Genomic DNA, 27,359 nt, shown 5'->3' on the forward strand with positions numbered 1-27,359 from the left:
TTTGTTCAGAAAAGTACTGATTTTATTGACTCAAACTGTATTTACACAACACATTCATATGTTCAATATCTTACAGAATTCTGTAAAAAACTGACTAATAAAACTGCAGGAGCCAAACTGAGTTTCAGACTTAGACACTGAACCTTGAGTACAGTTTAAGATATTTAAGTGGGTGTCCAGTTTCACTGTCAATTTACATGGCAGTTCTCTGTAGACAAACTCTTTCTAAAATCAGAATAAAAGGTGGAAGGGAAAAGGATCAGATGAAAGAGCTGATAGTTTTGCAAAGCTAGTACTTATAAGACCAGACTTTTGGCTAAGCATTCAACAATGCATTTTGTATGACTTTTTTTTTTTTTGAAACAGGTCACATACAGGTATACTTTAGATGAATTATCAAAAAACCTGGAATTTTTGTAAGCTTACGTACATTTAAAAAAAAAAAAAAAAGAGACACCAGTGCCACAAAGTTTGTGCATGAATCTGAACTGTTGCAAAGTTTGAGAGGCTCAGTTCTGGCATTCCACTGCAGCTCAAATCCAATGTACGTTTCTTCAGTTGACAACTGAAAGATGATCATCTTTTACCAGTGAACTGATGATATCACATATGTAAACTGGGAGCAGAATATCCTTATCTCATCACAAGAGATCACTCTTCCACCCATCCCTAATACAGTTTGGTTGAATAAATATTTTTTTTGTTTTGAAGTACAAACTAGGTGAGTTTGTTTCTTTTCCAGAGTGCAAGTCAACATCACCACACACTTTGCAGTTAAAACGGCATCCCTCCTCTGATCTGCCTAGCAACCTGTTCATCTGTTGTCTCCTCTTTCTCTTTTTCACGGTCTTTGTTCCAGTCTTTAAGGCCTTCTGGTAGTGAAGTATCCTCATCCAAACTTCCTGTACCTTCAACAAATTCTTCATAAGTAGACTTTTCTGCAAATGGTCTTGGGCCAAGCAAGTCTAGCATATCACTTTTATCAAGCACTTCCTTCTCCAGTAGTCGCAGGGCAACCTGGAATAGCAATAAGATGTGTCACACACAAAATACCAAAGTTGCTCTCTTCTTTAGTAGAGTTTGTTCAGGCAGTTTGGAACCAAATTTGTCACCAATTAATTTTGATAGAAAAACCAGGTTGCTCAGAGTTCATGTAATACAGGATTTTTCTCCCCTGTGAGTATTTAGGTAGCAAAAATACCATTTCTTAATCCTACGACTTGGCAAAGTGCCCTCCCTATGGGCCACTGTTGCTGTTACTGTTGCTTCAAAACAGCAGCCTTTTGCTGCTGCCAGAAGGCTCCTGATGCAAGACATTAAGCTATAGATGAAAACAAGCGTTCCCTTCCTATCAAACCAGGTGGTTCAATAGGGCCGCTGTTACATTACAAACTAAAGCAGCACGAAATACCAATGTGTACAATACTGTACAAGCGTAGCTTGTAACCTTCTTGGACCAGTGAGCGCGTTGTTCAGCGCAAACCATATTCAGTGATCTTTTTTGGGATGGTGACCTATTACAATGCCATTTACTGAATCCATACAAACTTGTCTTGTCAGTAAACCCATCAGATGCCCATCCTGGAAAATTATCCTTTTGCTGTGTCAGGCTTTCTGGCATGGAGAAAGAGAATATGCACAAGGGTAGTCGCAGCTGCAGTGAGGCAGGTCGCAAGCAGCCAGGGAGCAGGGAAGGAAGATGGTAGAAAGATTCTTTTATGTGAAGTTCAAAAGGAATTCAGAGAAAGGAAGTTATACATACTTCCCTTCTTAGAGAGCTTCTTTTAGCCTAATGAATCAGAATCTTGGTATTTCATATTTGAGTCTTTGTCATACTTGTTTACTATGTCTGCTGAAGCCTATTTCAGTAGACGGACTCTTCCCTCGAACTCTGCAAACAAATATTGATCATATAAGGGGTGATGGATGTTAAATCACATTCGTGAGAACCTCAGAGGTGTTCCAATACAGAAGGAGATTTCTATTAAGATAAGTCTTGTGACACACTCTCAAGATTATATTGAATAGTTTTTGAGCAAGCTTCCTCATATAGTCACTATTTTTAATCTATTCAGTTCAATTCAGATTCCAGGTTACCAGCTGGAACTTGGTGGCTAAAAACATTGTAATGCTCACCTTCTCCACTTCTGCTTTCTTCTCAGTCAGAAGACTTAATGTCCTGTCATAAGCAATGTTAATAAGCGATCGTACTTCTTCATCTATCAATCTGGCAGTTGCCTCACTGTAAGGTTTCTCTAACACCATGTCTCCTTGACGAGGTAGGTCAAAAGAAATCTGCCCTACTTTTTCATTCATACCAAACTGAACAATCTGAAGGAAAAAAAAAAAGAAAAAAGAATCAAAGGAGAGAGAGTAAGAGTTTAGGATATGTTGGTGTAAAATGTAAAATCTGGTAAACAAAATTGAAAGGATTAAGTTAGTTCACTATGATCCAATCTTTTCCTCTAAAACCAACCCTCCCTGAAAATTCAAATCTACCTAAGCTAAACTACCTTAGTTGACTTTCACTTACTCTTTTTTAATAATTAAATTGAAGCATCCAAACACGACCACTTAAAGGTGGTTACTCATGATGTACATAATGCTTTGCTGTTTAAGCATTAAGATATTGCAGAAAAAACACTTCAGCCTTCCATCATGCAGTAAAACTCTTTTCCTTTACCAGAAATATAAGCATTTTTCAATTCAAAATGCTTCTAAAGTATAGCATATTCCACTTGCCCATATAGATAAGTTAACGTAAGGATTAAAGCAGAAGGTCTTGAAGATTTTGTCCTATCATATGTAAAAATCATATGCTGTACTTCATCCCAAGACACTCCCCTACAAAGGTGAAAATTATCTTTCTTGACTCATTACCAAATATTGACTCATCTGGTTGCCAAATATGGATGTTTTAAGCTGCATTTTACTCCAGCAGATGCAGAAATAAGTTCAAACTGTTATTTATGTATTCACTCCACGGCCACGATCAATTTGATGGTTACTAAAGCAGCACTTGAACTACTAAAGCAGCCTTGCAAGATGAATATAGGTATGACAAAGAATGTTCAGAATTCAAAGAGGTCTCAGTATTAGAAACAAGCATTATAACCTGCTCCCTTAAGAAGAGTTTTTTATTCAAGCCTCCAGTTCTCTGGAGACAATGTGTCTGGTTCACATGAACAAAAGTCCATGCTTAAGCATTTTTTAATTTAAATTTGAACAAGAGTCACTGAAGATTCCATAAAATTAACATTAACAGCATTTCATTACACATTTACTTCCGTAACTGGGGCAACAGGAAGCACACCAGAGACCAGCAAGTGGGTGCGGCTTGGGGCTGGGGGGTAAGTGTTGTACAGGGGAAGGGAAGTGTGCTCTAAAATGTCTCCCTTGCTCACCTTGTCAGTGTCTTATAAAATGACAGCTTTTGTGTTGATGCAGGAAATGGAATGAAGCACCCGGGTGTAGTACATAGCTACACTTAGGTGAGTCATTACATTGATAAGATTTCAAGTTACTCATCTACACTAGTTAATATGGTACAAACACAAACTAATTTCAGTGGCCTTAATTGACAGCAAATACTGCTTAAATACAATGTGTTCTGGATTTAGTTACACATGTGAATCCTAACTGGGTCTTCAAATGGGGCAATTGTAGAAGTGCATCAGATGATCAAATCTTAGCAATAAATTTCATTTTAAAAATACATAATTTCCATATGTATTTGAATTAACCGCGGCATATATGTTCCTGTGGGCCTATCACTTGGACTCCTGTTGTAAGACTATAATAAAATACTTGAGTCATCAGCATCACTATACAACAGTAGCATAACGTTTAGTCATAACATTTTTTTGAAAGTAGGCTTTTGAGGGTCATACTTGATCAAATTGCACCCTTTTAAGATATTAGTGTTAGGTGGTAGATAAGGAAAAACTGTAAGAAAAAAACCCAACTCTGCCCATACCTGAGCATATGCACTCTGGGTCACCTTCTTCAAGTCATCTTGGGCACCAGTTGTAATTCTTCCAAAGAAGATTTGCTCAGATACACGTCCTCCCAGAGTCATGCACATTCTGTCAAGTAGTTGCTCTTTGGTATAAAGATACTGTTCTTTGGGTAAATACTGAGCGTAACCCAGTCCTTTACCGCGTGGGATAATAGATACCTACAATCAAAATTAACAGAATGCTAGAACTCAGTAGTGTTAAAAAACATAAAGCATTCTTGGGTTTGACTTAATTTTTAATACCACAACCTATACCATACTCACCCTTGAAGTTTAATTCAGACATTATTTCCGTTTACAGTTTTGCCCTCATTGTGATTTATCCTTAAAAGCCCTGGCTAGCTCTAAACTGGGGTAACAACTACTAGAATATCTGGAAAAGAAAGGTAAGACCACTGTCATATCTTTTCCAAAGACTGTATGGTATTTTTTTAATCTTTTACTGAAAATCCACAATTCTTTCAGAGTTATGTATTGGGCTTTAAATATTCTATAAGAGACACAGCATTTCTGCATCTTTAGTATTCTGAATAGTTGGAGGACTTTCCCTGTTTACTCATGTCCTTCCTTCCAGCAGTAAATTGTACAAGGTGAATTTTAAGCTTGAAAGTCAGATGAGGTTAAGAACACAGCCATGCAAAACAAACGTTCAAGCAAGTTTGGCAGATTGGGGTGCTTCTTCCTTTATCTTTGACTTGTCAAGCTGTGCATCCAAAAAGCAAATTAAACTAAAATCAGCCTCTAGATGATCATTTTTATAGTTAATATTCCTGAAGAGGCATCTGCCTGCATAACCTGGTAAGACTAACTTAAACCATTGATCTGTACTAAAAGTCTCAGAGAAAAAAGCAGCTGTCAAGGTAGGCAGACTCATGAGAAGATCAGGTCCCTTTCACTTTCCAAGGACATTTATTCTGCAAACCCTGTAACAGCTAAGTCAGAAACAGTTAAGAAAGCTACAAGAAGCAAACCAAAGTAGTACTCTAAAGTTTACATGCTTACGGTATCTTTTTGGAGATTACATATTTTAATACCCTTTCAACACTGAGGGGGTTGGAGGGGGTGAAGGAAAGAAAAAGATGCTGTCCATGCTACTATTAAATTACTAGTTCAAATTAGTTTCTTTACCTTTAAGAGTGGGTCAGCATGTTCCAAAAACCATCCTGCAACTGCATGCCCTGCCTCATGATATGCTACTGTCTTTTTCTCCTCTGGCTGCAGTACTTGAGTTTTCTTTTCCAAACCTTTATAAAAAAAATTTGATTAATAGTTTCAGACATACCTTTCTCCACTGAAATCCCTTTTCTTATTTAGAAAGACGGTGAGTAATACTTAGATGCCATGTATAAAATCTATTGAAAAAGTTTTTTTTAAAACAAAACTTGCAAGTTTTAGGAATTTGTATCTTCCAAGTTTTACTGTAACCTTGTCCTTGATTTATTTTTCTAGTTTCAAAGTATAAGTTTTTAAGAATATTCAAACATTTAAATAAAACACTTGTACTTTAAAAATCAAGTAGTTTTCTAGACTATTCCAGGCTAATAGCAGTTAAAAGCAATGCAAAATCCAAACAGCTATTCCTTTTGTCATTTTGAAGAAATTAGAAGAGCGTCCTGATGAAGTTTCTCTATCACTTTCTCCATTACAGAAGTCAGCAATATAGACAAGATACTTCTTTCCTAAATCTCAGGTGTGTCTAAGAGAGAAAAAAAACACCCTGCAACCTTGAAGAACAGAGGAAAGATTCAAAGTGTGGCTATATATATAAAGGAAGTCACCTGTCATATTACTATTTTCGAGAAACAATTGATGCGATTCACCTACCTCCAATAACTCTTTCAATTGCTTGCTCAAAATGCTTTTGGTTTATAGCATCTGACAGATGCCTTGCAGCAATTAAAGCAGCTTCATTACAGACATTAGCAATGTCAGCACCTAAAAGCAGAGAAGGCATGAATTACTGATCATTTGTAACAACTTTCAGTCTAGCATAAAGATAACCTTATCTAGAATTAGATTTCTATAGATTCTCATAGAGCTTGAGAATTCAAGGTAATGGTCTCTGAAATAGTTCATTCCACATAGCATAATTCTTTAAGAGATAAAGACACATACTACAGTTGTACGCTTTAGGATTTTTCTCATAGGTAGACAGCTACCAAATAGAACTTACCAGTGAAGTACTCTGATACATCCTACCTTCCGTTAAGTTTTCTGTCTGCAACAGACTATACTTAGACTAGTATATATCTAGCAGAATAAATTTCCTACATATGGATCCAGTATAGCTCAGACCTTGACATATCTCTAGAGGATATCCTTTCATATTACTGGCTTCAAACCATCCAGTTCTTGTTAACATTACTTGCAGCAATGCCATTGACGTAACTTAGTTTAAACATCATCACTGCAATTGCCAGAAATATTGACAATCGGACCTTAGAAACCCAGTTTTATATAGACTGTGAAAACAGTGAAAAATTCAACTGCTGGTCAACACAGATTTTAAATGGATTAAATTGCAAGCCAGTAATGAAAATTCTCACATCCATTCCTAATTCTACACAAGGTTACAGTATATTTTCCAGAGAGAAGTTTTTACACCCAGAAACAGAAATCCCCCTACAGAACATGCACACAAACTCCACAAAACGCAGGTCTTTTCTAGTAGTGTTCAAAGAATCCAACAAACATATTAAAAGGAAGAATACACGAGTGATAGCAATGAGAAATCTCTAGATTGGAAGACAGAAGAAACTGCCATTTGGTATGTCATCCTGATTGAGGCAGACAAAAAAAACTTAAGACCCTCAGAAATCTCCTACTTGCTCAAACAGGCAAAGAGAATTTCATGCTGTACTAGTAAATAAAATGAGGGCCACCCAGAAGATCAGGTTGCAAAAAAGCCAGAAGTAATAGAGAAATAAAATATCTACAGCTTATATAGTAAATGCATAAGAACAGTGGCATTAGGAGTCACTTACCAGAAAAACCAGGTGTTAGTGATGCGAGTTTTCTTGCTAGGTTATCTTTATTTAAGACCGTGTCTAATTTCAGAGGTCTAAGGTGAACTTTGAAAATAGATGCTCTTCCTTTTATATCTGGAGGTCCTTTAAGATTAAAGAAGCACGCTTTTACTTGTTTTATATATATATATATACACACACACTCTAATCAAATGCACGCAAGGAAGTTACATATGTCAATAGCTGCAGTGATTTCAGTGGGATTCTACAAATGCAGAAGTATACAGTGATGCAGATAAAACTTACCAATGTAAATCTGCCTGTCAAAGCGTCCTGGTCTCATTAGAGCAGGGTCTAAAATATCTGGCCTGTTAGTACCTGCCAAAATTACTACATTTGTGGTTGTATTAAATCCTGTTGAAGAAATGTAATGAAGAAAAAAATTATGTAAATATAATTTCCAAGAAAAAAAATTAAAAAGACTGTCTGCTTTACAGGGCCACATAAGAACCAACAGTTTAAACAAATGATCTTAAAGCTGAAAATATTTCCATTTATTAAAGCATTGTCCAGCTTTTCATAAGAAGCAAAAAAATGGCCTTAGGCTCTGCTTTGTGAAGTACTACATCAAATCCTGCTTTATCTTCAAAATGCAGTAATAGATTAACTGCTCAGGAAATTGCAGAACCAGCATGGCTAGCTCGTTTGTTTGTTTGTTTTTTTCCCAGACTCATCTCATGCAAAGAAATTTTTTTGGCCTATTCAACTATGACAAAGGGTTATCAAATGCAAAATGATGGTTCTTTTTTCTGATCGAATTTTAGCAAAACATCAGGCTGCAGAAACATGAGTCACTGCTCTTCATTTTAGGAAGCAAGGAAACACATTTTATATTTAAGCTAGAACCCAAACCTTGGTTAACAGGTCTGAACAAGTGTATTAGCTCTTTCCCTCTTTCCCTTATCCTTGTATTTATAATGTAGTATCAGACGTTAAATACTTACCATCCATTTCTACTAGAAGCTGATTGAGTGTGTTCTCTTGTTCACTTTGTCCTCCAAAGTTGCCCCTTCCTCTCTTCCTTCCTACTGCATCTATTTCATCAATGAAGAGAATGCACGGGGCATTTTTACGAGCAAGAGCAAATAAGTCTCTAACCTTAATAGGAGGAGAACAGAATGTAAATCAGATTGGTTTGTAATTGTTCGGAGTTGGGGGGTGGGTAGAGGGGAAGAGGTACATCAGTAGCAGTATCCCTATAATTGAGTGTGGTTGTTAATAAGCGTTCCAAAGCCTCCAGCCAGCTCTTAAGACAATGGTAAGTTACGCTGTAGCTGCCACTCAGCAAGAATCACTCATGTAGAGGCCCAGGCATTGACAAATCCTTTCCCAATCCATAAATTAGACACATTAAACAACTTAAAAGCCTTAAGAAATAACCACTTTTCCTGAATAAATGAAATATATCTTCAACTTCAGCTCTAAAAGCCTCCAAACTTCAGAGATTTACAACAAGATTTCTCTTTTAAGCTCTTCTTTAATGCACAGTATTATAAGCAGAACTGGAATGTGAACGGGCATGCTACCATACAGTAGTTCTTCACAGCAAGGAAATAAAACATTAAGTTTTCCTGCAGTTAGAACAAGATGATGTAGCTCCTACAGTGAACTTAAGGCTTACTTACAAGTGTTTACCATTGCAGTCTAACACTATGCTGTTTAAATATTGACTCTTAGCCAACCTGTATCTCCATTACGTGGTCTAGGAAAACTGAATTCACCTCCAAATATGTTTTTGGAAGTTAAATTAACTTCTACAAGTCTAGAAAAACCGGCCAAGACATGAGCAAATAGCTGAAGTCCTTTTTTGGACTTTCAGATTTTAAAGAAGATATTACCTATCAAATTCTACTGTAGTAGTTACAGCACAAGGTGATTGGCTTCAAGATGCAACATTACAATGTTACTCTGCTTACAATGTTATCAGCAGGGCCTCATTAAAACCAGTTCAGCGAGTTCACAGATCTACAACTGATCAATCTAATTGGAGCAAACAGGAAATGACAAACTATGGAAGAATTTTGACCTGAGTGGGAATTACACGGCAGCTCAGAGCTTTACTACTTTGTACACTGAGATGCAATTAGAGAAGGCTTCTCCGATGACAACGTACAGCAGATGTTAAAAGATGCACATTTTGGACAGTACACACTACTATGGAAAGTCACTCTGATTTGTAAACAGAATTTGAAAAAAGTACAATGAATAAAGCATGAAGGAATGTGATAAACAAGGAAAAAGTGTCAGATGCTCAAAGTGAACTATCCTTTGGTTGGAAAGTGACAGAGATCCAGACATATACAGCTATTTTTCAGACAGAACTGAAAGTTACCATAATGCACATACGCTAAAAAAAAAAAAAAAACAAAGGAACCAAGGCCATATAAGCTGTTTTAATTCTAGCATATCCTAATTTACAAATAATTAATTTAGTAAATAGGACAGCTGTTAATGATGCTAAATTCATAGGAAATGAAACAAAACCACTCTCTCATGTTGTTTTCTACAGGCATCTGAGATTATTGACTGTGTTGAAACTTTGATTCATAGCCAAAACAGCAACTGTTATGTCAATAGATTTCACTCAGTAGTAAAAGCTGATAATCATCTGCATAGACCAGCAGAGAAAGGTTAAGTCACTTTGCTTTGGGGCATTTCAGGTAGGTATGGGCAACTAATGACAACTTGGTTTCTGAGCACCCCATGCTCCCTTTTTCAAGTCCCACTCATCTTACATACACAATCACTACCTCCATGCCCTCTGGCTTTCAGTCACTTTTTTCAGTCACCATCCATGTTTTTTATCCTGTTACCTGTTTCTGCATCTGTTTCCCCACTCTGTCTATGCCCTCTCCCCTCCACAGCAACTCCTTTTGCCAATTTCCTTACACATTTCCGGTCTCTCTCTGCATCCTCATTGAAGCCTCCACTCCCAACTAGCTTCTGCAGTTCACTTTCTGAACAGCTCCTGTTACTCTCAGTTCTAAGCTTTGTGCCTACCTTCACGGGTCCCTTTTCTTCTCAGAAGACCCCAAATTACCCAGCTTTGCTTATTTTTTCCCACCGATATTACTGGAAGAAGTCCAGCAAATGACCATCGAAAGAGACCAAGGCTTACAAGAGGCATAAGCGCACACTTGTGACAAACTAAGGGCCAAATCTTGTAAACTTTATCTGCTAACCTCTAACATGTGAGAGGTGCAGCTTTTCAGGGCTTTAAAGAACTTAGTCAAAAGGAATTTTCCTGTGAATTTTCACAGGACATAAACTTGCATATTTATCTGTTAAAAGCTATTCCCTGACAAATTTCAAATTAAAATCAAGACCCTAAAGCACTTCCATTTCATGCTAGCAGAATTAGTTTTTAAACACAAGTAAAAAAAACACAGTACACTTCCTTAAGTCTGTTTGCAGAATTTGCCACAGAGAAATCTTAGGTTTTCCAAGAGCGCATCACCTTGCAGTATACTTTTTAAGGCTTAAGACAAGATGGTTGGAGTTTGGTGAAGGTATGAGAAGGTATGTTGGAAATGGAATATAATTTTGGACATTATGAGGAACCTTATTTGTGTTACCTGCCTTGTTTAAAAAAATATTATCAGTAACTTGTTTATAGAATATTTTTCTGGAGATTTAAGTGTCCTTCCTTCCTAGGCAGGCAAAGATAGATTTAAAACTGAATGTCTGAAATGTAATTATAATAAAAAAATGAAGAAAAATGGATGTACTGGAACAGAGCTAACTCCCTCTACTTAATATGCTTTTAATTAGCTATTTTAAGAGAGTTAAGGCAAAAGAGCACAAAAAGTGTTAGACATATATTTGGTTATTTAAATCACCTATCTCCAGAAATCAATCATTAGTTCCACAACCCTCAGACTCCTATTTGAACTAGAAGCTCATTTGTGTGTCCTAGACAACTATTTATATGTAAGAGTTTGAAACTTCAAAGAAATAAGAATGATTTAGAGCAGGAGATGACAATCCCATAGCAGTAGTCGAATGAGAGACATATTTCTGATCCAGCTAGTAAATTTACTTCACAGCAGAGCTTGGAGAGTTCTGTTCTATTTTCTTAAGTTCCTGCAAAGATGTAAACCCTTAAGGTCCTGATGGCCGGCAACCAGATACTGAACTGCATTAGTTCCTTTTACGAACAGTACCTCTATGATTCTTGTGTTTAGACAAGCATCTGGCATCATTTTTAAGTAATCTGCATAGATACAGGAACTTCAGCTGCAATCAAACTCTTTGCCTCCCAAACTTGACAACGTCCTTTCAACAACCAATAATGAAACAAAAGAGCAAGGCCAAAGACTTACTCGAGCTGGACCCACACCAACAAACATCTCTAAGAACTCTGAGCCGTTGACTGTGATAAATGGTACATTAGCTTCTCCAGCTGTAGCTTTAGCTAGAAGTGTTTTCCCAGTACCTGGAGGACCTGTCAGAATTGCCCCCTGCAAGAGAAAGAGTTTGTTTTCTTCATGAGGAAAATAAATAGAAGTCTATGAAATATCTTACTTAAAAGATCTACATGTTATGATGTTGAGTCCAGTGGCTCTTCTTCCACTACAGTCAAACTTGTGCAAGCAAACGAACTGAAGATTAATCTCTCGTTTAAACCAAAGGAAAAAAAATAGATACAACATTGCCATGCTGTCTTAGATTTACAGGAACAGTGCTTTCTTTGACTGACACATTAAAAAAAGGTATGTCATCAAGTGGGCTCCTACAACAGCATAGCCAAAAGGCAATTCTGTAACAATTTTATACAAGAATGATAGTACACATGCATTCTAAGTATCATTTCTGACCCATATGAACAGATGAAGTATTCCACAAGGCAAGTCTTCTGGGCACCACAATTATACTGTTGGCACTTAATGCCTTTTTTTTTTTTCTTCTGACTGTGAGAAGAAAGCAGCTGGAAAGCATTGCATACGTAAACATTCCTAGTACGATTTAGAATACTGAGGACTACCAAAAGAATAAAGTCTTTTACCTGCTAAGCCATCATTCCCTTACCTTTGGAATTTTTGCTCCCAGATCCTCATATTGTTTGGGATTTTTCAGAAAGTTAACAAACTCCATTATCTCTAATTTGGCCTCCTCACAGCCAGCTACATCTTTGAATTTAACATCTATTTCATCCTTAAGGACTTTGGCTGTGGTTTCACCCACACTGAAAAGTCCACCCATTCCACGCCCTGCTCGACCTAAGCCTGCAGGACCTCTTCTTAATGTGTACAGTAAAGAACCAATAATCAGGATTGTAGGCAGCAAGCTCAGAAGAAAGGATCTGTGGAGAAAAACCAAACAGAACAGAAAAACACATATATTACAAATATCCATTACTGCATATAACATGTACAAAAGGCTGATTCCATCATAAGCGAACAAATTCAGGACCAATACTCTATTAACTTGTAATGTTTGCATTTTTGCTGGTTGTTCACACTGGGAAATAACCCAAATAAATTTGGGAACAAATGGGTTTATTGCTTGTTTTTAAACCAAGCACATCATCAAGTGACATTGATGAGTTTTACGGAGGAAAACTGCATTACCTACTAAACAGTAGCAGCTCATTTTCTGTGCCCTTGAAAGGTAAATTCACAGGACTAGTTGCATATAACTATGCAAATAGTTATATTCTCAAAATCAGTTGCATTAGGTAGCATACAATTGGTGTATGCTACAACTTCAAGCAGAAGTTTCTCTCCAAAACACATATTCTTTCTTCTTCCCTTATGTCTTTCTCAATTTTTACATTTTCTTCTTCTTTCAATGTCTCTATTTCCCTTGCCCAAGGCTATTGAGGGTTTTTTTGTTCTTGTTTTGTTGGGTTTTTTATTACTCATTACCCATTATCCTTCACTGTCTGTCCTCCACCTTTCTGGCACAGCTCTGTACAAACCAGAAATCCTAATGCTAACACAGTCCTCATTATCAAAGTATCCGAGCACTGCATGGATTTTTCTGTGGTAAGATCTTCAAGGAGCAGCTCACAAGAGGTTCTGTCAACACTCAGCAAAAACAAAACAGTGAAAAGAAGCACTACCATAAGTGAGCATAGGATTCCCAGGTTTTACTGTTGTCCCACACTTCTGGGATGAAGAGGAAAAGAAGGATTTTTCCCTGTCCTATGGTATTCAGCAGATTCTGATCCAGCAGGGCACAGCAGTACTACGATCATGTAGCTCCTGCTGTCTCCTGTAGCATTTCTGGAACAGGGCAACAAGTTACAGGCCATGTATTATATGAACAACAGACATCGAGGAGGACAAGGCCAGAGACTGTGGCCAGAAAGAAGTGTTCAGCAAGGCAGAGATTTGTGCAAGGTTGATGAAGGCATCAGAACTGACATACTTTTCCCCGTCTGTTGTGAGAAGCCTTAGGCTGACATGCAGCCTCTTTGCACAAGCACCACATTACCCTGTCCACTAATTTTTTTTTCCAAATTTATTTAAATAAGGACTCAACAGGTTTATTTACGGACCATCCTTAAGAGCATACCCCGTTAGACAGAAACAGTTAAATGAGGCAAAGACAGTTTCTAGAAGAACAAGGAACAGAAAACCTCCATCTGAAGTTGCAGGTTGATCCAGAGTTAAGGCTACAATTTTTCCTGTTGCCAACAAGACAAACAGGCAGCAGCAGCTTGGTAAAATACATTGTAGAAATAAACAGAACTTCCCCTTCCATCCCCAAAAACTGAAACACACACCACAGTATGGAGAATGAAAACACAAGACAGGCAGCAAATGAGCCTTTTTCATTAGTAACAGGAACTACGACACCCAAAGTTGAGTTTCCTTATGGTACAAAACCTATTTCACAAACACTAATGGAAGTAATTTTCAAACTGCTCATTTGGATCAAAAAGAAATCAGTTCTTCGAATACAAGATTACATTTGTCTTCTAAGCCATTCAGAAAACCACATCAGAGAAACACTTCCAGTCTCTTCTAAAGTCCAGGTCAATAAAACTCAGCTACTAATACTAAGACTAATAAAAAGAATACAAATCTAGTATTGGAGACCTACTGGGGAAGCAAAAATGCTGTAAATCAAATGTCAGTACTATTTTCTTAACCAATTTAGAAATCAAAAGCATGATGCATCTTCCTGTTCCTGCTAACAGGCAGATAGTACGATCTACTTAGTCACTAATTTCTTGCCTTTTTGTAAGGCCACAGAATTTGATTTCCATCGAATTTATGGGCAGCAACTGGTGCCTGTTATATCTCAGTCAATATACCGTAGTTCTATGACACATTTTGTCCGTTCAAAAATCTGCACGAGTGTCGTGCCTGGAGCTCTACTGCTGTACCTGGCTGACTCCTGCTCTAGTACAAGTCACTTGGAGGAAGGGCTTAAATGAAGGAAGGACCAATTGTAAATGAACATTTATGTAATAAGAAGCTATATTTAGGGTAAGAGGATATGTATTTCCACATAGACAAAGTACTGAACAGCTCCTCTTACAGTTAACGTTCAAAAATAAACCCAAGATGATTGTTATTCTGATAATACTGCCACCTAGCGACGCATAAGGTGCACATCTTACAAATCTACTCTTCTACTGTAAACACAACCATTTATTAGAGCTTTTTTTTCAAGCAACTTCTTACCCATCACTCTCTGTTGAGTAGACTACAGGCAACCTGTTCTCCACTTCTATTCCCAGATCTTGCTGCACAGTTTCAAGATTCCGTTCAAAAGTGTCCACACTACCAATATTAAACCAGACGTACTGCTAAAAAAAAAAAGCAGAGATCACCACAAAGTGCCTTATCTTATTTCAGCATCATTACAAGTCAACTTCTTCTAATACATACACATGTAATTCTCAGAACAGATTCAGACCAAGTTTAAGTTGCCTTGTAAAGTGTATAACTGATGTAAGATGCACGTAATAAATCTAAGGCCTACCAACCTGAATACACTGTATCTGTCATTGGTTCTACAGAGATCACACACCAAATAGCTTTGGGGCACTTTAAATAGACTCACATCCTGGCATTTTCTCCAGGAACAAACAGAAGGAGAGTAGATTAACAGATCTTTAGAAGGGAGCTATGCACTCAGAATAATACAGAGCACTGAACCAGCAAACACAGCAGCCATACAACTTACTGTTTCACCTGAAGGTCTCAGCCTTTCTGATTAAGAAAGGCAATTCTCTACTTTTAGAGTCCATATTAGCTTTAAAGTTATCTGTCTACACAACTGACAGCATGAACTTATATCATACATCAAAAAAAAAAAAAATCCAGACATTACTTTTAAACAGTATTGAGATTTGGTTTTTCAAGAAAAATCTCCCCTTTTGCACCATGACCTGCCCGACTTGCTCCTACTTACCCTAATAATGAAAAAGAAAAAAAAAAAAGAAAGTAGTCTTAAATATTAAGTGATTGAGAAACTAAGGCAACTGGTGGTATGTGGGCTAAAGAGTAGGTGTATAAATAAGTCACACTGAAACCCACTGATGAAGTAATTGCTGCAGATTTCACTTTATCCCAGAGGGACTTGCAGACCTTGTTTCAGAAAGTCAGTTAAAAAAATATTCCACCACCTAGGAAGAGGTAACCTGATAAAGCTTCTTTAATGCTCCCTCTAGATTTTCCACATTGTATGAGGTAGAGTTTTTTTAATTTTTTAAATAGATGCCTGCCACCAAGTATTCTTCTTTGGACAATTTTCACCTGCATCAGTTTGCTCCTCATTGTGCTACTGGAAAAGTAACTCCCTGAAATAAGTACTTTTCTCAAGAATGAGAACTCTCAGCATAGTTTTAAAGACCATAGTATCAAATGGAGACAAAGTTAAACATTTCTCTTTGTTTTCTCAAATAACTGTCTAAAAGCAGTCTGGAACAGAAAAGATCCAGAAGTGTGCACATTTAAGTCTGGGACTTTCTTGACCAGATGGAAAACAGCAGTTAAAAATACAGAACCTCCAGCAATTTCTCACTCTTCCTGTTTGAGTATTTGTATTAAGAGCATGATGCTGGAAAGGAACTACTTGCCACAGTTTTAAGATACCTGTGGCAAAACAATCTATACAGTAAAATGCAAAAAACCCCACACAATGTAGGATAATGAAACAGTAAGGCAGAAAACATGTTTTAGATTAAGAGATTATTAATGCTCCACACCAAGTTTTCTGCATCAAACTTTACCTAAAAAGATTGCTTTGCTGTTGCTAATGTCTCATATATATATGTATTAAAAGCGTTTACCCATTCATGAGGAGACTTTCCTGAAACAAAGATCACTCTAACAAAGCGCTTGTTCACCACTTCAAGTCTGTCCACCTGTAGGAGGAAAGAACAAAACTTGTGATGTGTTAGAGCGTACAGTCACCACACTTCCATCACAGCTAAGAGCTACATATACCAAATACGAACCTGTTCTCTTTTCCAGTACGGAGAATAAAATTAATGTTGTAGATCAGGATGGTTCCACAATCTACAGTTTGCCATTAGGAATGGCATGAGGAATCGTGTATGTAATCAGTAAGCAAGGAATATGGCACATTAGAATACAGATGGAAAAGACAACCTCATACCCTTTTTCAGGTAAAAAAGAAAATAAATAAAAACGCACACCTTCACTCAAATCACAGGTACAGTGAAATAGTTAAACAATACTTAATTATTTCAATGGTCAAACACCAAAAGCAATAGATCACATGACTCCAAACTCTTGTAGCAGCCTCTAAAACAAATCGAACTGAACAGAATGAGGGAAAACTTAACTTGGCTCTTACAATTGTTTTCCCTAATATAAAAGACTTTCTGTGCTACCATATTAAACACAAGAACATCAATTAGATAAAGAAGAATTTAGTTGAGGTAACAGAAGTCACATAAACTAAAATCAAGAATTGAGCTGCAGGCTTGCAGATATGTACTATTAAGGGTTTGTTTGGGGTTTTTTTGATAGAAGTCTCCTCAGACGGTTAGTTTCTTGAATTTGACAGGGTTTCTTCAGATGGCAACTGAAGTTTCTTTCCATTTTTTCTTCCTCTTTCCATAAAATAACTGGTTTCAGCTACTTTAAAGAATTTAGAACTAGCAATGTTTCTATAAATTGGGCCTGAATTATACACAGGCTAGTAAGGTTGTTTCCCCGAACTCACTACATGTGGTCATTTCTGGTAGAATTGAAGCAAAACATGAGCTAAGAAGCCACTCCAGATCTAGCCTGACTTCATACAAAACTACCTAAACATCTTTGTTTTGAAAAGTGCGTAACCCCAGTAGAGCCAATGTCTTCTCCCCATTAACTGGCCACCACTGTGGCAACCAACAGCATTTGCTAGCTACATATTTAGCTTATCTGAGTATCCAAACTACATCTTACAAAGGTCCAAGAGACGGCTTTGTGCAACAACCCACTTTCATAATGCTTTTCTGCAACAAGGCTTCAGGCTTCGTTCACTTTAATGGCTAAACTAATCTTTTTACTGAGCTAGTGTCTTACTGCTTCATGACAAATATAATCAGTACAGTTTTTTCACAAGATGGACAGATAATTGTCAATTAAGGACAGGACTGCAAGACCTAGTCTAGGCAGAAGGGGAGAAGCATACAGAGCAGCTCTGCATAGAGAAGTAAGACAAAAAAAAGGTAGAAAACAACCTACTTAGCAGTTTAACAAAGTAACGGAGGGGTAGGAAGCACGTTGTTAACACAATATCCCAGGTCTGAAACCTAGAGCAGGAAGCAAGCCAATGTTTTCCCAACCTGCAGGCAAAGCTATGAACAGGGAGGTAACAGCCAAGAACTAGCGGCTCCTGAAGTGGAAAAGGCTGGTGTAAGACACTCAATCTCCTGAACTTCAGGGCACCATCAACCTATTACTCAAAGTGTGGAAAGTTGTCAAACTCTACAGAGAGATAGGAAACCGATGATAAAATTGACTGCCGCAGTAGTGGCTCCAGGTAAAAAGGAAAGAAGAAATAATAGAGGAAAAAACAAATAAAAGAGGCCATTTTACAACACAGTTAAGCCAATTTACTGTCCTTGAAGTGATGCTTCCATTCCCCACCCCTGCCTTTCTTTTCACACTGCTGCTCCTCAGATTCCCTGAGGAATTGATTTAAAGCATGAAACAAGCACAAAAAAAACTTTTCTTTTTTTTCTTCAGGAGAGTGGTCTCATGGAAATGCTTAAGGTTAGGAGTAAGTTTCTTCTGAAGGCAGCTGGCATATCTGCTTAAGCCATTAAGTACTATAAAACCATACCCTGAGACATTTGCGCCTTCAAACTAGCATCCACATGAGCTACAAGTTCTGTGCTGAGCTGCTCATTCCCTCTCCTCTCTTGAAATGACACAAATCTTCACACAGCCATCCAGAATATCAGATCAAGGAACTAATTAAGATGAAAGCTAATTCCTTTCTCCCTCAAAAGTTACTCTTGAGCCAGTTCTCACTCCACAGACACATGAATAAGAGCGTAAGCAGGGAGGCAGAAATGAGCATCTTCAGCACACCGACTTTTCTTTTTGATTCCCCTCACTACTCACCACTCCTTTAGAAAGGTAGTTATTGACAAAGTCTTTCCAAGTGATTTCTCTCCCAGGGACCCTGAAGAAGAAGTAATATACAACCATTGTCCAGAAAAAAGAACTTCCCACTACGTACATCCGAAACTCCCTGACATCCCATGGAATGTCACCCTAGGAAATGGAGAAAAACAAAAGTTTTAGAGTCTGTAATACAGTAAGTATATAACAAACAGCTTCTAGTATCTGTTTCTGGCTTCTATTCCCTGCCTTCAAGGTTACCACAGAGAATGTCAAAGCAAGCTGTATTTTGTTGTATCAACACATTTCAGTAACTTCAGATATAACTGAGGAATTACAGCATTAGTATAAAATCTTGAAGTGCTTTACAAATCATAATTGAACAGTTTTCATCTGTGAACTACTTTCTTTTTAGAAGTTTTGCTATCTGTTATATGACCTTTCTCCCTCCATTCTAGAACAATGTTCCTTGTCCTCCAGGACTACGTGCAAGATAGTTTTTTCCTTTATTTTTGTCTATCAGGAAAAACCCAAGAAGGAAGAAAAAAAAAAAGTGTACCAAGTAAAATCAGAACAACATTCTTTATATTCTGGTACTGCCAGATGCTATCATCTTTGTGCTATAGCTCATGACAATAAATATAAATTTCAAAAAGAAACTTACAGAAGTATTCCATTAAGGTCAGAACTGTAAACTACATTTAACTAGCATTGTGTGGTCAGAAAGTTTTACAAATTGACATTCTGAAACAAAAATACAAAGCACTATAGGAATACTGACTACTAGCAGCCATATTCATATAGCTTAAAACTCCATTAGCATTCCTGAACCAGAGTTAGATGCCTCTGAAGTTATACACAAAACAATTATTTACAAAAAGTGCTGAGTGGAGAGCCACCTAGAGCCAGTTACTATGAAATAGTAGGTACAGGAGGCTTAAGGAAGATTTAGGCAGTTGGAATATAGCCATAAAAAGCAAAAAATATGCAAGGTTATTTCATGGGGACAAGACAGTTAGTACCATAAAGACAGACATTTTAAAGTCAAGACCTTCTGTAATCTGGTCCACCAGTTAGTTTCTTCTTTCTTGCCACCTTTTTTTCCACCACTGCCGCCTCCTCCACTGCTAGTCCCACTAGGTTGTCGGGCACTAGCTGGCTTTGCTTCTAACAAAGATAAAACATAAAAAAAAAAAAAATACATCTTTACATCTTATACTGATCTCACATTAGTTTTTATTAGTTTTAAAATTAAAGAGTTACTCTGAAAAATGAACTAGCTTGCAATGCCACAATAATAAGGTGTGAGAAACTGCAATTTCCATAGAAAAACAGATAGTTGATTAACTGGCAGACATCTATCTCATATGATCAAAAGAGAGGTCTGTTAATTGTATAACTGATGACACTTGGGCACTAAGAACTGAAAAATGTCCCCAACATAAAAAGCAGCCGCCTGTTATGGAGACTGCATGAAACTTATTTCTACTGCACCAATCCAAGATGTGTAACATTATTCTAAGCATATTGTTAGGGGTTGGGAGGGGGAAGATTGATGGGGCTTTTTGTTGGTTTTGGGGGGTGTGGGTAGGTTGTTGTGGGTTTTTTGTTTTGTTTTAAAACCAACACCATAAGCTCTAAGTAACATCTCCCATAATTCACCCCTCCAGCAGTCACACTACGGGCCTCTTAAAGCTCAGGGTTTATGGATATCACAGGTTGGCATCCCTTTTTAATATTCTAGAGACAAGCACAGCACAGTGACAGCCATGAGTTCATCTTAATCATTCTTCTAGTCATCCAACTCACAAGGTGCCAGTGTGGTGGTATCATATGACAACACACTCAAGAGGGTGAGGAGGAGCACAACACTATCCCACACTCCTTCCAACCCTAGCTCTTCCAAGAGCTTGGTAGTTTGGGCATCTAGGCATGACACTAGATTTTACCATTCAAGGCCTAGTGGCAGGAAAACTGCTGCTCCTACTAGTGCTCTCATAAGAGACTCACAGGGGTGCTGCCTCTCCTTCTCCTTGGAAGATGTGTTACATAGATTTCTGATACAACAGAGTGGCTGTTATTGCTAATAATTTCCAGATTCACCCCCACTCCTTGTAAAGGTCGGGCTCCTTAAAGCACTGCCACTACTGACTCCTCTTTCAAGCAGCAGGATATGTGGTTGGTCCTGGCTAAAGAGCTGGTTCTGGATCCTCACCCAGCATGACAATTCTTGTTATTCCATACAACAAAATGGGTATTTTAGCTTGCTCTAGGAACAACTGAGAACTATACACATAGAGAATCTCCCAATGCATGACTAACGTCAACTAACAGGAAACAATAAAACAAGAATTTAAGGACAGCATTCCAACAGAAGCATAACAGAAAATAAACATTATTCCAGAAGATAGACATAATATTAAAGCAAAACAACATTTAATAATATACCAATTTGCACTTTAAAACTAATCTGGTACAGAAACATTTTCCCTGAAAAATAAACAAAAAACCAAAACCCAAACCCACAATTTAATGCTAAACTCTAATCTAACGAGCACACATTTCAGAAAAAGAACTGAAATCAAGCAGCTTTTTGTACCTTTTGTTTCTGCAGCTGTACCTTTAGTTCCATTTGCTTTCTTCCCATTGGGAAAATATTTTTCAAATCCTATTAAAAGTTAAGGAGCACATAATTGTTTTTTAGTTTACAATTCTGTCATTACACTTCAGTAGTCACGAGCAAAGAAGGTAGCAACAAACAGACTGCAAAAATGGTTTCATTGTTGTCTTTTTGCTGAAGAGCTCTACCAGGTTTCCACAAATACATCTACTACTGTTGACAAGAAAACATCAAATGTATTTAATAACATAAAGTAAAACTATCCTTTAAACCAGAGATAGACAAGCTTAGTTCAACAGAAAATTGCACTGCATAGCATGAAGTCGAGCAAACCACAGTCATTCTTTAATAGCTCCTAAACCCCCATAAAACAATGTTCCATCTCAAGATTAAAGGCTGGTTAGTACAAGAACTTATTTCCCCACAGAAAATAAACCTAAATGGTACACAAGTGCAGTCCTCAGCAAGGAATGCAGTCTGCTTCACTTCACTGATCAACGTTATAATCACCTTTGGGAGGTTGAGAGAAAAGCCTTCTGCAAGCAGCAATTACATTTGCCAAGACAGTACTTCTGTCAGTAGTAACTCCAGTGGTAACTTTTTCACGGAGCTGAAACATGAAAAATATAAATAAATAAAAATATAAAGCAACAAGAAAGCGCCACAAAAATCTTCAAGCTCTCTAGTAGTCCTGAACTGCAATAGGTCAGATATTGCTTTACAACAGGAACTTAGAACAGACTTCATAATAACTACTGCGGACCAGAGCATAATACAACAATGGAAAAGGAAAAGTCAATCAAATGGGTAATTTCTACAGCAAGGAAATTTTTATTCTATTTGTTAAAAGCAGAGTTTCAACTTACACGCAAATACAACATTGTTTATTAAAAGAGAAAAATCAAGCAGGATATGCTACAAGCTATGAACATAAAATACCTACACATTGATCCTATTGGATATAGTGTCATTTGGCTGGTATTATGAAATAAGGGATTGTACTAGCATGGTCCACACAGTACTGAATTATGTTTTGTTAAAGAACAAAATTTCTTCCAAATAGTTAAGAACCTGTAACTTCTGAATATGAAAGATCTGCTTGAATCCAACAGAAAGGGATATTGCAGACAATGCTTACTTCCAGCTAAGCAACCAACACAGAGGAGGAACGCCAGTTCTAAACGCAGATCTAAACCCCTACAGAGGTAAAGATCTGGGTGAGGAATGGATTGAAAGCAGCTCTGAGGAGAAGGACTTGGGGGTACTGATTGATGAGAAGCTCAACATGAGCCAGCAATGCATGCTTGTAGCCCAGAAAGCCAACCGTGTCCTGGGCTGCATCAAAAGAAGCGTGACCAGCAGCAGGTCGAGGGAGGTGATTCTCCTCCGCTACTCCGCTCTTGTGAGACCCTACCTGGAGTACTGTGTCCAGCTCTGGGGGCCCCAGTACAAGAAAGACATGGAGCTGTTGGAACGAGTCCAGAGGAGGGCCACAAAGCTGATCGGAGGGCTGGAGCACCTCTCCTATGAAGACAGGCTGAGAGACTTGGGGTTGTTCAGCCTGGAGAAGAGAAGGCTCCGGGGAGACCTTATAGCACCTTCCAGTACCTGAAGGGGCCTACAGGAAAGCTGGGGAGGGACTGTTTATGAGGGAGTGTAGTGACAGGACAAGGGGTAATGGGTTCAAGCTGAAGGAGGGTCGATTTAGATTAGATGTTAGAAAGAAAATCTTTACTGTTAGAGTGGTGAGGCACAAGAACAGGTTTCTCAGAGAAGCTGTGGATGCCCCCTCCCTGGAAGTGTTCAAGACCAGGTTGGATGGGGCTTTGAGCAATGTGGTCTAGTAGAGGGTGTCCCTGCCCATGGCAGGGGGGTTGGAACTAGATGATCTTTGAGGTCCCTTCCAACCCAAACCATTCTATGATTCTATGATCCAGTTATAAAAACATAACAAACCCAAGTCTATCACACCTTGTTCTAAAACCAACTGTTTACTGTTATTCACCATTTACACGCAATGAAGGAAATACAAATATTTTAAATGATGAATTTGAAGAACACTTTTGGTATCATAACTGAATACTTAAAACCAGAGTACAATGCAATTTTATACAGAGAAATCAACTCTCCTTTCTTCAAGAAGGACATATTTTAGATAAAAATCCAAATTATCCCCCTCTAAGAAAAAAAAAAAAAAAATTCCTATCAAGATTTCCCCAAAGGCTGATTTTCTTTCTGCCTCCATTCCCTTTTGCTCCATATAGGCGCTCAGTCTCCTTCTGGTCTTTTTTGCTTAGAAGCTATATAGCTTAAGAGCCAGAGAAATAGTAAAAAAACCTGAAGAAATAACAGAAAGCAACAGCTCCTAGAAACATGACTCAAGGTATCCATACAAGACAGCAAACAGCCATCTAGAACTAACACCTCTAAGACTACATCTATGAAGAAAAGCTCAATTTTAGTGTCTTCATAGCAATTTTGTTAGAGTCAATTTACAACTGTTGTCAACAAAACCTATTTTGCACATTAAACAAACTTGTAGGATACTAGATTACATGCTAAGACTACCCTAGGAATGCTGACATATCATTATTTGAATTCTAACTCTCCTGAAGCATTCTATCTGGGAGCTTCGCCCTCCACCCCTTATTAAATGATGAAATACATTAGACGTATTCCAAGCAGCCATCTAGTTCCTGCTGGAACCAAGAGGAATACCAAAATGTCTTGTTGCTTGCTTTTGCTGTAGACTGAGCTAAGAATTCTTACGCTGCTCAATCCAGCCATCATCTGTGCCACTGCATGTCTTTGAATAAAGTCTGATACTAAAAATCCAAGAGGATATTTTACTGATCATGAAAAGAATGTGCAGTGCAGACAGTCTGGAGAGCAGCTAATCTGAAGAATAGCTGCTAGGTCCAACACACCATGACCTCCAACATGAGCAACTGCATCTGTGCTCCTAAGAAGAAACTTTAGGACAAGTGAGATGCATCTGTGTGGGCAAGAAAAATAATAAAGAGAGCTTGCCACAGACCAGCCCATCTGTAATTCAAATACAAACAGGTAGCGAATATTGCAGCAATAGATGAAACTCAAAGACGTGCCCAGTAATATTGGCTTCTTTTCTACGTCACTAGCCTCCTACAACACCAAAAAATTTGGGGGTTACTTATTCTGCAAGCTCAGATTACTTGCTATTTGCAAAGACAGAGGAATATTCAGAAACCTTTACTCCAACTAAAATAAAGCAACTGCACGTATTTAGAACAAAAGTTTGGAGTAAACCAAATCAAATTGCCTGGTTCAGCTAGGTGAGCATGGGTTTATTACAGAATTAAGTTACAGTTTAATCAGATTGGGGGGGGGGGGGAGGAGGGAGTGAGCAAAGGAAGGAGCGAGCGAAGGGTAAGCAGATAGAGCTTTGGGGCAGACCTGAATAATGGAACTGGTTTGTTGCTGGATTGTCTCTGCAGATCCTAAATTCCATGAATAAATGCGCAGTCACCTGTCAAGTTAATATGCAGAGCGCTAAGTGTTTTAGAAGTTGTTTTGTGAGAAAAGAGAAAACTGACTTCATGGCACATTCAGTAAATCACCTGAGTGAGTCTGGGAGGCCTACCGACAGCTCTAGGTGAGTCAATCTACTGAAACATGCAGTTTCCTTTCACCATAGTGTTCCACAAATGCAAAAGTTCTTAGAACCACCCTACACTGGTAACAACTGCTTGGGTTTGGGTTTTTGTTTGTTTGTTTTTTGACCCTGTAAATCATCAGCATGAAAACTGATCATATTGATCCTGATACAGGACCTGTCCCTAGGTTGGCTAGCAATGGGAATGCCACAGCAAGCTTTGCTAATATAAGCACATCCACTGCCTAAGCAGAGGAACAGCAAACAAAGCACATTTGGAATGGATGCTTAAATAGTACAGTGGCTGTTTTGGGCTATGTACCATGAAACTCTGCCTAGCTTCTCTCAGTTCGAGATGAAAGAACTGTGGCAGTATATAAAGCAGAAAACCTGTATCTAACATTGTTGGGTTTTTTCCCAGGCAAACCTTGTGACACCTTCCTAAAAACAAAAAGGAAAAAAAAAACCCCACACGACTTTTTTTAAAAACAGAAGTTCAAGATAAGCAAGTTTAAAGTATCCAACAGTCTGTTTTAGAAATGCAATGAAAATGTTACTACTCCAAAGCGTAACATAAACCTAAGATCTGTAAGACCAAAGAAATGCCTTCTCCACGATTCCAACATTAAATAAAATAGGTAATTTTAAATAAGCAGAACTACTGACTTTACAAAAACATTGTAACAGTAATCCATTTTTTTAAAACTGAGAATATACAAAGCAAGAACAGAAAAATTAATTTGCTTAGTTATGTAGGCAAAAGATCAAGAATCTATTAATTCAAGGAAGTTTCAAATCAAACAAAATAAAGTGAAACAAAAGTCTTAATTATCTATCAGTCACCAAAATATCACATAAGAGCATGTTAGGGAGGGAATAGAAAGCTGGTAAAGAAATCTAACTTCATGTAAGCTATTACTTTTGTTTTCCCAAAAGCCATTATTTTTTTAATCTTTCATTTAAAAAATGAAAAAAAAAAAAAAATCATTGTGTTGCTACTTATACGCACAGCCAGATGCTACAATTAATACAAAGTTCTCTTCATACTTTCTGTTCCATTCCAAATAAGAAGTCATTAAATTTTATGGACAGAAACAAGAATTGGGTTCCTGAGAGATTAGCAGTACTGCTGACAGTGTTTCATTTATTGTTGTAATTAATAATAATCATTTATTATTGTATTGTTCAGCCCCGACAAAAACACCAATTCAATATTAAACCCAAACACATATTTACAATTAGGACTAAGTCACTAACATCCTTATGTATATTCATCTCACAATTATCATTATCCTAGTGATAACCTTCATAACTGTAAAGGTGCAATTGTTCTCCACTATATGGTACAGAAAAATTAAGCAACCTGCCCATGATGCCATCAAAAGATGCAGGAATTAAGCATCTCCCTTTTCCCAAGCAGTAGCATAGGCCTGTCATTACTCCAATATATTAGGGTTGACTACAAAGGTAATACGTAGAATAGCTGGCAGTCTAACCCATTTTACTAAGAATGAGCACCCAGCCATCATGATTTATCAGATACTACTAGAACAGCAGGTTCAAATCCATACTGCTATTGCACTGTGCAATCCCAGAACAGCTGACCACTTGCCTTCTCTTTTTCAGCACAACTGCACTGACAACCCAAACTCTCAAACAAATAGCCCACAACTCCGATGCTTATGAGCAGCCAGCCTCAAACCCACCTACCACAAATCATCACCCTGAAAAAGCAGTGGAGGTACTCTGGAGTTAGGTGGAACACATCACGCGAAAACCCGCTGGGAACCCCGCAATACCAGCGAGGCGCAGCAGGAACAGCAGCTCTCAGGTGCCGCCTCATCCTCCTCCATGTCAGGCTCCCGTAGCCGAAGAACCCCGCAGTGCCCCGGGGTGCTCCTGCACGGAGCCTGGCTACCGTTTCCGGGCCAGGAGAAGCCGCACTCACGCCCATGCACCGGCCCTCGCTCCCCGCCGCCCGGAAGGGCAGTACTGAGCACGCAGGGGGCCGCCTCCGCCGAAGGCAGTGAAGCCGAGCCGGGGAAGGCCGCGGGGAGCAGTGAGGACCCTCAGCCCCTGGCAGCGGGGCAACTTCCCCCCCGCCCCGGGGTCCCGGGCAGCGACGGAGCCGCCCTGCGCGTCACCATGGCAATCGAGACCCTCCTTCACCCTCCCCCCCCCCCCGTGCTTAAGCCAGCGGGAGGGGGAGCGGCCGGCTGGGCCCGTGCCCTACCCCTCACCTGCGCCAGGCAGGGCCTTGCCCCCAGCAGGCCCCTCCCGCAGAGCAGCTGTTGCAGCAGGACCCCGGGGAGCCCCCGACGCCGGCAGCTCCCCCGCGCCAGCAGCAGGTAACGGTGCGCCATGGCCCAAGCGGCCGCCTCGGCCCACCGCGTCCGCCGCCCCGCGCCGCCGTCGCTACCGTCGCCCCACCCCCACGTGCGACGTCTGACCTCATCACGCTGCCGGGTGTATTTCCTCTACGTCCGGGGGACCCTTCCTTAGCCCCGCCTCCTCCCGG

The 27,359-nt window shown here is 38.8% G+C and overlaps 1 protein-coding gene across 2 annotated transcripts; it reads right to left on the reverse strand.

Moving 5' to 3' along the window:
• Positions 1-27,297, reverse strand: AFG3L2 (AFG3 like matrix AAA peptidase subunit 2). Of its 2 annotated transcripts, none has more exons than XM_054814144.1 (17): positions 27,082-27,297; positions 21,718-21,817; positions 21,187-21,255; positions 19,639-19,754; positions 18,588-18,740; positions 16,295-16,369; positions 14,682-14,806; positions 12,073-12,346; positions 11,367-11,504; positions 7,989-8,142; positions 7,291-7,398; positions 7,003-7,128; positions 5,843-5,953; positions 5,147-5,262; positions 3,977-4,177; positions 2,137-2,331; positions 1-1,017 (listed from the first exon to the last, which is right to left on the reverse strand). In XM_054814144.1, exons 1-17 carry the CDS (start codon positions 27,202-27,204, stop codon positions 775-777), a joined length of 2,427 nt encoding a protein of 808 aa, XP_054670119.1. In that variant the 5' UTR covers positions 27,205-27,297; the 3' UTR covers positions 1-774. The 2 variants fall into 2 exon arrangements, with proteins under 2 accessions (XP_054670119.1, XP_054670120.1); XM_054814145.1 differs by having other exon boundaries at positions 14,682-14,803; positions 27,082-27,295.
• Positions 27,298-27,359: the final 62 nt, after the last annotated feature.

Source organism: Grus americana, chromosome 2 (assembly GCF_028858705.1).
Source record: "Grus americana isolate bGruAme1 chromosome 2, bGruAme1.mat, whole genome shotgun sequence".
Classification (NCBI taxonomy): domain Eukaryota; kingdom Metazoa; phylum Chordata; class Aves; order Gruiformes; family Gruidae; genus Grus; species Grus americana.